Source organism: Eurytemora carolleeae, unplaced genomic scaffold, assembly GCF_000591075.1.
Source record: "Eurytemora carolleeae unplaced genomic scaffold, Eaff_2.0 scaffold1829, whole genome shotgun sequence".
Lineage (NCBI taxonomy): Eukaryota > Metazoa > Arthropoda > Copepoda > Calanoida > Temoridae > Eurytemora > Eurytemora carolleeae.
The window spans coordinates 22,767-32,690 of NW_019397930.1; the positions used below are offsets into that span (position 1 = coordinate 22,767).

General features: G+C 31.5%; 1 protein-coding gene across 3 annotated transcripts; it reads left to right on the plus strand.

Moving 5' to 3' along the window:
- Nucleotides 1-168: 168 nt before the first annotated feature.
- Nucleotides 169-6,557, plus strand: LOC111716352 (arginyl-tRNA--protein transferase 1). 3 transcript variants are annotated; one of them, XM_023491788.1, is made up of 15 exons: nt 169-513; nt 944-1,038; nt 1,240-1,293; nt 1,395-1,788; nt 1,877-1,936; nt 2,094-2,138; nt 2,359-2,479; nt 2,970-3,011; nt 3,235-3,310; nt 3,483-3,560; nt 3,952-4,016; nt 4,396-4,455; nt 4,890-4,959; nt 5,152-5,255; nt 6,465-6,557. In XM_023491788.1, exons 1-15 carry the CDS (start codon nt 424-426, stop codon nt 6,506-6,508), a joined length of 1,398 nt encoding a protein of 465 aa, XP_023347556.1. In that variant the 5' UTR covers nt 169-423; the 3' UTR covers nt 6,509-6,557. The 3 variants fall into 3 exon arrangements, with proteins under 3 accessions (XP_023347556.1, XP_023347557.1, XP_023347558.1); XM_023491789.1 differs by lacking the exon at nt 2,094-2,138; XM_023491790.1 differs by lacking the exon at nt 2,094-2,138 and having other exon boundaries at nt 1,877-1,924.
- The last annotated feature ends 3,367 nt before the right edge of the window (nt 6,558-9,924 follow it).

Sequence of the window (9,924 nt, forward strand, 5' to 3'; positions counted from 1 at the left end):
TATCAACGTTTCCTGATACGGATACGGATCCGACCAAATGATACGGATCCGACCGGATCCGGATCCGAAACGCTGCGGTTAATTACAGTTCTAAGTTAATTCTAAGAGTGAGATTGTGACTTTTAAAGTGGGAGTAATTGTCTTGAGAATGGGTTAACTTATGAATGGGTTCACGCTATTACAAAAATTAGTAAATCTTATTGGGAAAAAAACTTCGGGACAAGAAATATCTTATTGTGATTGATAATAAATATAATAATAATATTAATTTCATAATAATGATATTAAATTAATGCCATTTGAAAATCCTGTGGTGGTTATACTCTGCAGAGATAAAACACTTATTCATTAAATTTTAAAGTTGCTACAGTGGATATTGACATCAAGCATTATAAGACTTAGTATAAATCTCTAAATACTTTAATGTTTTTATTATTTTTCAGAAGAATGGAGTCCCTGAGTATTGTCTCATATATACCGGATTCCGAGTCATCGTCTTGTGGATACTGCAAAGTATGTACAGGCTGTCCTAATAAACACGTGAAATGAGTGACACATTGTCTTTGTTTAGAATTACCGCTATAATATTTTATTTTAATGGTCATACTAAAGTTTCGTCTGAAAACGGCAAAAGCTGTTTTTTCATTCTTTAAAACATTTAATGATGTGTATGTAAGATGAACAGTACAACAGTATGTGATTTAAACATTAACAAACAAATTCTGAACTTAAATGACAACATTTCACGGATTACATGTGCTTTCCTAATGGGCAGCACCATGCACACTAAATAATTAATCATCTTAAAATTATCCAAATGTTAATTGGGACACCCTGTAGGAGATTTAAAAATATGAATGGGATGGGACGGGGTGGGGAGGTGATTCGGTAAAATTGAGATATATTTCTGTAGATTAGGGTTTTATTCTGTTCTTTTTTTCAGGAGAAGGGAAGTATAAGTTCTGGAATGTGGGCACATTATCTATCCGCTGAGAACTATCAAGCATTACTAGATAGAGGTTGGAGACGATCCGGAAGGTTAGTCGTAGAAATCTTCGAAAATGGTTTTAGAAAATCAGCAAAAATGGTCTTTGAATTTTTATAGTAAGCGTCATTTTGATAAAGTAATTGTGTATGTTAGGATTAGAATTATTTATTTGAGTTTACAAATTGATAAAAATGTATTATTCTTTTTCTGTCTTTGAACTCGTTATGTGTCATAATACATTATCATTTTAGGTTTGTGTACAAGCCTGTTATACCAGATACATGTTGCCCTCTCTACACAATTAGGGATAAAAGCATTTAAACCAAATATTTAGTCTGACATTTTTTTTGAATTATCATTATTGTGGAAAAATTATCCACCCTTTGTAAAAAATGTTTTTAAACAGATGCAATGCAAAACAGTTTATTCCTACCAAGTCTCAAAAGAAGGTGGCAAAGAAGGTGAACAACTTCTTGTTGCGCGGCAAAGGGTGCACTGAATCCCCACCAATACCAGACTCTACCAAGAAAGGTTTAAAGCGCAAAGACAAGGAAGACGACTTTATGAATAAAAACAAAGATGGCGGAATCAAAGAAGACGGTGAGTTGAACGCAGTAAAAGAAGAGTTGAAAATGTTGGGGATGAAGAAGGCTAAGGTGAGACGGATGGAGAGAAGTTTGAAGAAGGAGAAGGAATGTATGTCGGAGAAGAAGGACGGATTAAAGACTTTCTCCGGGTCCCTTGAACAACTAACGGCAGGTTCAACATCAACCACAGGAGAAGAAACTTACAAACACCAGGTTTATCCTGACTTTTAAGTTTTAGGAATGAATTTTACAAAAATGAAAAATATTCATAACATTTTTCAATTTTATTTTATTTGTTCAGTTGAGTTTACGGCTGGTAAAGGCTGATCAATCAGATGCAGAATTTAAGGAGACTTTCAAGGAAAACATTTATTGAACAATTAATTTAATTTTTTGAGTTCAGTTTCTTAAGCCTAGCTGTCCATATCATCTTTATTTATTTTGCTGATTAATTTAAAATTATCAATTACAAATTATTTTATATAAAATCTTTTTAAGTGATTAATGTTACTACTCAGGAATCCTTTAGTATTTATAAAATTTATCAGATAGCTGTTCATAAGGTAAAGGTTTGAGGACTTTTTTATAAAGAATATGCAATTTCTTTTTCTGTTACGTTAATGAAGAGGTCTTTAAAGTCATTTTTTGTATTACTTTGTCAACAAATGAAATTATTTCAAATTTTAAATCCCTCAAGTAGACTAAAATATGTTTATGAATTTCACGAAAAATTAAAGAAGCTTATGACAGAAACATTTATGCTTTTGAAAGTTTTTCTTTCAGGACAAGGAGTCAGACTGTTCTGAAGAAACATTTAAAAGTTTTCTTTGTGATTCTCCTTTGCCATACTCCAGTAGTAAATCCAGCCCAACCTGGGGGTCTTACCATCAACATTATTTACTAGGTAATCCATAAATATAGTGGTCTTATCATCAACATTTCTTATTAGGTAACTCATAGATATAGAGGTCTTATCATCAACATTACTTACTAGTTAATCCATAGATATAGAGGTCTTATCAACATTACTTACTAGGTAATCCATAGATATAGAGGTCTTATCATCAACATTACTTACTAGGTTGTCCATAGATATAGAGGTCTTATCATCAACATTACTTACTAGGTAATCCATAGATATAGCGGTCTTATCATCAATATTACTAACTAGGTAATTCATAGATATAGAGGTCTTATCATCAACATTACTTACTATAGATATAGAGGTCTTGTCATCAACATTACTATTTGTACAGATGCCATTCGACCTTTTATTTATTTTTAAACATGACTTGAACTTATGTTTTCTTTTCTTAGCTTTGGTAATTTATCAGTAGTAGTAATTATTCTGAATTCGATATTTCTATGTTAATGTTGTTTTTTAATATTTTTAGATGGTAAAATAATTGCTGTTGGAGTAGTAGACATATTACCAGGTAATTCATGATGCATGGAATAAAAAAGGATAAAAGGTTAAGGTTTAAATAAAACAAAATAACAAAAAGTGTTTTAAGAAAAAGAAAAATCGTATTTAACAAAGTAACTAAAACATCATAATCCTGAAAAATATTGTTAAGAAGAAAAGAACGGCCATTAATAATATTAGTAAAATTAAATATTTTTTGCTATAGTATATAATAATAATATAATGTTTTATAGGATGTGTCTCCTCAGTTTACTTCTACTACAATCCAGAATATTCTTTTCTATCCCTGGGTACATACTCAGCTCTAAGGTAACTTTGAAAGTACAATTTTCAAGGAGTTGTGACCCTTACAGCGGTACCTTGTAAACCTTCCTTTGATCAAGTAAAAATTTAATATTATTGTGTTTTTTTATATCTAAAAATTCATAGTCTTTAAATTTACATAAATGATGTATTCTTAAACAATATTTTACTTGTAAAGGGAGATAGAGTTCACAGTTAGCCTTGGTTTAGAGTTCTATTACATGGGATACTATGTACATACTTGTCCTAAAATGAGGTATGTAAAATGCATTCATACTACACAGCCATTATAGGTAATCTCTTAATAAAGGTTTTGTGGACCCTCCCGCACCTCCTTCTGAATAGACAAATTTCTTGTGACTATCTTTTTTAAAAAAGCCCACACTCCAATCATATAATCATGAGTGGTTGCTCTTTTTTATAAAGAGGGACGGGTGTGGCAGGGGTCCTGGAGAAGTTTGGAAATAAGAGGCCCCATTTTAGCTTTTATATTTAACGCTGAGGTCCCAGGATTCTATCAACATTAACCAAAGGTGAATCATTGATAACCAATAAACAACGGAAAGACTGTCGTCTTATGTCTTCGGATTAAAAGAACGAGCGGAGGAGACAATCAATTCAATGGATAAATATGAATATTTGTTTAGATACAAGGGATCATATAAACCTAGTCAACTACTTTCTTTATCATCATATAATTGGCATCCAATAGGTAAATATTTATCACTTTTATTATTATTATCATTATCATCATCGTTAAAACCATTGTTATTATTTTCTCCAGTTTTATCATTTTCATCAATGTTTAATTAAGTTATTTAATAATTTGATTTGATTTGATTTGATTTGATTTGATTTGATTTGATTTGATTTGATTTGATTTGATTTGATTTGATTTGATTTGATTTGATTTGATTTGATTTTGTTCGTTTTGATTTGATTATCATCATTATCATTGTTATCTTTGTTATCCTCATCATTATTATTATGCTTTATGATCAGCAATTTCAGCTTCATCATCATTTTCATAGATTTTTACAATTACTTTATTTTAATTATTCTGAACATCATCATTATCATTTATTGTCTAGAGAAGTGTACTGCCATACTGGAAACCACAAAGTATTCTTGTTTTGAAGATGAAACCCCAGGTATAAGTCTTATCAGTCTTATTAAATGTCGTCTTAAACTTGGATGGCTATATGTTAATTACAGGATTGTCTTTAAAGATGAGACCTCAAGGATGACTGTGCACATTTTACTGGGTTTTTTTACAGTTTCCTGTAATTCCTTTTCTAAAATTTGTCTTAATTGCTAAATGATCAAGTACTAGTGAAGCAAACCTGCTAATTGTTACTTTTTAAGTGTGCTACCATTCCAGTCGAAGCATTACAAATTGTATATTCAAGCTTGAGATTTGATTTGAATTTTATTTTTCTTCATTCCTCAAAGGTTCCCACTCAAACCTGTTAAATTTTTGATTCAACGTCATCTTACCGATTATGATTTTTTTTCGTATTTTATTATCCGTCTTTAAGGTTTTTATGCAGCATGTTTATTTTAATTATTAATTTATATATTGTAGGTGGGGCAAAATTTAAACCTAGTCTCAGGAAAGTTAAACTGTTCTTCCAAGGATCTATTATTTCTTATAGGTAAACATAATCTTAAACCCTTTTTGTCTTTCTGTTTAGTGCACTGTATAGTGTACAGTTTAGTGTACCATACAATGTACTGTAAAGTGTACTGTACAGTGTACTTTACAGTGTACTGTATATTGTACTCTCTTTTTGCCTGCGGTATAGTGTACTGTATAGTTTCTTGTATACTAAAAGTGTACTGTTAAGGGAAGGATTATTGAAGTCTCTACCTACTCCTGAGCAGAATAAACTGACCGAGTTTATTGACCGGGTTCAGGACCTTGCAGAGTTTATTATACCGGTCATAACAGGTAGAATATTTTCAATCTCATTTAGGCTTTTGTGTGACCACCTGATCTTGTTATCATCTATAGCTCTGTTTACTTATTTTTACTTGGAGCCAGACATTATGAAGTAGGAATATTTGAACTACGTAGACTTGGTTTAACCTCTTATCTTCAACTTGAACTGGACACTTTGGTTCAACTAGATCTCCGTAGTTCGTAGTTCAATTAATTCTCGATATTCATTAAATCTTGTTTCACGTTTATATCTATCAATTTATTCTAATATATAATCTCTTAATCTCAGTTTATCTGTATCATGAACTAAGCAACCTAGACACACATTGACATTTTAGGGTTAAACATTTTAGTGAATGTAAATTATGTTTGTTTGTTTTTAAGATTCTGTAATCAGGAAACTAAATTGTTCAGCAGATTTATAGTCCGGGCATTTTAACGACATTTCTAAACTATTAAATGGTTTTTATTTACAGATTAGTTGAACATTGATTGCAATCACGTGATGATAATCTATTATATTGTTATCAAATGACGACTTCAAGGGACTTACAACGTTACTTTAATTTGAAGAGTTTAAAGAAAGCGTCACTCTTTAAACTTTTTAAAATGAGATCATTTCTGTCAATTTACTTCCTTTAATGAAGAAATCGTAATCAGATTTAAAATGATTAAATGATAAAACAAGGATATCTCCATCTTTTTTGCTCAGACAGTGATGTAACTTTTAAAGGGTGGGTTTCATGAAATATCGTCAACCGGTCCTTTAATCCTCATAAAGGCACTGTTAGCGTAATTTCAAGTGGCCCTTCATGCAAAGATGGCAGTGCCTGTTACCCTTGAAAGCTTTGTCTGAACAAGTATTGATAGCTATCAATGTTTTTGTTTCTTTAAATTGATCATTTTCATTGTCGGTTTCTCTGCGAAAGTGACTTGCGCATTTCTTGTTTACAAGAATCAATGGAGAAAGTCAGACACAAAAAAAACTTTTCGATTCAGGAAACGACGATATCTTCCACGTTTTTATCAGACAACGCTTTTAAGGGTACCGTTGTGAATCGGGCATCGCCATCTTTACACGGGGTTCTCTTGAAACTAACAGCTTCAATCTTTATTTAACTTTAAAAAATAATTCGACTATTCCAAAAAATGTTTCAAGAAATTGAACATAAATTGAATGATTTGAAGAATGAAAAATAGATTTAATGATTTTTTTAGATTCTGCTTCTGCTTCTGATTCTGATTCTGATTCTGAACTATAATGAGATACACTCCACACCACCAGCTAGTTATAATAAAAAATATTATATAGATAATTTAGATTTATTCAAAATATTTATAGATAATCTGGGTTGGTTCAAAATATTTTTTTATTTATTTATTTAATTTTGAAAAAGAAGTTCTGTAAATGGCAAGACTGAAATAGATTTTAGAATATTAAATTCAGTTTTTATTCTTTCGTATTCATACCTACCTAAAGCATTTTCTGAGAAGTCCAATCTTCTTAGGAAATTAATACAATCTTTTACCGCAATCTTTTTAAAAATGACACTAATTATCAAATTATATTCGATGTTCTTTTAACGTTTTAGTATCATATCTAGAAATTGATTTGAAACTGTAAATAAATATTTACTCACGGAACCTCTCTTCTTTACGATACCGTTCCATGTTCGGTTTTAGCGTCGAGCTCTCTTTTCACGAAACGCAAATACGAGGAGAGAAAATAGGGATGGCGAGACACGTTTTAGAAGAAAAGTGCGTGGACCTTGAAGGGAGGGGGGCGTGTTTTTAATACAGGGATAACTTGTGAAAATTTGATAGGAAGACGACATAATAGCAATACTTATGTGTATTTGATCTTTTTAAAAAGCAAATATGCTCATTTTTATAGTAAAATGATTTGATTCTCAAAGCCGTCTTCTTATTTCAGATCTTTCTAGTTATGACGGTAAGAAAGTGAAACAATTGATAAAGAGATTACCAAGCTTTTTCCACTGTTCTGTTCTTTTTTACACTTCATGCGCCATGTTCTTTGTACAGGGTTACCCATAAAGGATAAGAATTTATAGATGATTGTTCGGATTTTCTTCAATCCATTTCAATGCATTCAGGGTTCCTTGTAGGCCAAAACTAACTTTTTTCTTGCTTAATATTTAGTAAACCATCAAAATACTCAATTGAATGCAGAAACCAAAAATGAAGCGTCTAATCGTCATGCTTTAGAGTTTTGTACGTTTTTAAAGTCTCATCCTTTGTGGATAACCCTGTACATTACAACTATCAAAACTGTAATGTTTTCCCACGTAAGTGCAGTAGAGTCAGACAACATGAATACCCTGCTATATTTTATAAGGCTATATAATGTTTATGAATGAGACAAAAAAGCGAACTATATTAGCGAGGTAAAAGCGTGCCACTTCGTTCGTCTCCTATATGTGCAGAATGACTCTTTAAACAAAGGATTTAACTCATTTTTACAAGTGAATGAATGAGGATAACAAAATGTCCCTCAAGTACTGAATGGCATCGTTGAGGCCCGTTTTAAAACAATTATAGTTTTTATGCTTTTTAAAAGCTTTTCAAGAATCTGCAGATGTAAATTTTTAAAATTACATGCCAGACAAATTTGCTGATATCACACAAAGCAAATTTTTACTCTGATCAAAGATATTGACTAAAACGATTGTTTGAAACGGAAAACGAGTTTACTAATCGTTTCGGTAAATATCTTTGATAAAGTTTTGCTGTGTGCAATAAAACAAACTTGTCTAGCATTCAATTTTAAAATAGGATTTACATCTTAGATTCTTGTAAAGCTTTTTAAAAGCCTAAAAACGTTTAATGTTTAAAAAAGAGCTTTATAACGATGCCCTTTACGGGCTTCAGTACTCTTTTAGTCTTTCCAAAAAATGAGGTCTGCCTTCCACATAAAGGATGAGACTTCAGAGACGATTGTACGGAATTTATACTGTGTTTCTTTTTATTCATCATTCTATTTAACTGAAAACGACAAGTTTTCAGAGTTTTAAGGTCGTCTCTGTAGTCTCATCCTGTATGTACAGGGTGTCCCCATAAACATGGGAATTCAGTGACAAATTCGATATCGTCTTTTTAACTAATTCTTTGATTTAGTATAGTGATACCTACTGAGAAAGCTGTAATCTGTAAGAGTTTAGTCTGCTATGTTCACATTCTGTTTGTTTATGTTTCGACTGCATACAGTTGTACTTAGTAAAACAAGAAAATTGCAGTATACAAACAGAGTAAATTTGTCCGTCTTCACTGTTCATCTTGCGGAGACATTATTACACATCTTTACACATCTTTTACCGTTTTCATAAAATAAACTCTAGCAGACATAATAATATTATGGCTTTTGAAATTATGTATTACATTGCTAATTCATAACAAATACGATATCCAAAAGCGTCACTGAATTCCCATGTTATTTGGGACACCATGTATCTAAATATTAGGTTTTTAAAACTTTTCTTTTATCTAAAGATGGGAAATTGTATCGGTTAACATTAAACATTAAATCAATTTCTCATTATTTTTTTATATCCTTGTTTTATAAACACATCACTTCATTAAATACTCTCTAAAACGCTTTCACACTGCCCAAAGGTTTACAATCCTCCGCTTTGGTTACTTTTTATTGTATTATTTATTTAGCACCAAAAGAAAGGTTTGAGAAAGCGATTTTACAATGATAAGGGACTTAATGCGTAATTTTGAATTCTCCATTTTGTTTTAGGACCGAGAGGGAGTCCGTTTCTAAACAGTACCTTTAGAGTGATCTAGGATGGCGGACTTGTGCATAAATGTGTTTTTATTTCTCTAGGGGGTTCGGAATTTATTTCACTGGTCCTGGGGGGAGAGGGGCTGAGCCACAATAGCCCCCCCCCCCCAATATACGTACGGCTTTGAATGTTTTGTTTTTAAGGGATTATTCAGCTCCGATGAAAATGTGTCCCAACACAGTTGAGAAAATCTCTTTTAAGACTCTGTACTTTAAAATTCCCCCTTATCTCAGAAACAGTTAGTTTTGTTTAAAGATTGTCCTAGAAGATCTGATTAGAACTGATCAAGTCCAGAGCTGCTAATTGGACTTTAACAAACTTTAACAACGATATTGCAGAGGACTAGAGTATACAATATAACCAACGATATTGCAGAGGACTAGAGTATAATCATTCAAATTGTTTTGCAAATTCAGGCGTATTGTGAAGAAGGGAAAACTTTCTCCCACTTACTAAATAATTTTGATAAAATTAAAAAGTGATCATGAGTAAAAAGATATTTATTCAAACTGATAAATATTAATACGTGTATTATATGGGTCAGAACTATCCAGGATTTTGAAAGGCAAGCCTAAACGTTTCCATATTAGGGTTTTGTGGTTTAGGTAGCGTGCTCAATCTGTCATTTTCTAAAAATATTTAGTTGTATATATAATATAAATATGGAGGAGTTTTAGAGGCAACCAATACACATATTTATTGTATATAATGAACAAATATGGCGGAAAAGGGTCAAATGAAGTCATATTTTTGAAATTGAATACGTTTTTAATATCTAAGCAAAATTTCCAATTCCACTAAAAACTAAAACTCTATGGGCTTATTGAAGAAGGTCTGATATTAGCCTTATAATCATTTATAATTTAGGCCTC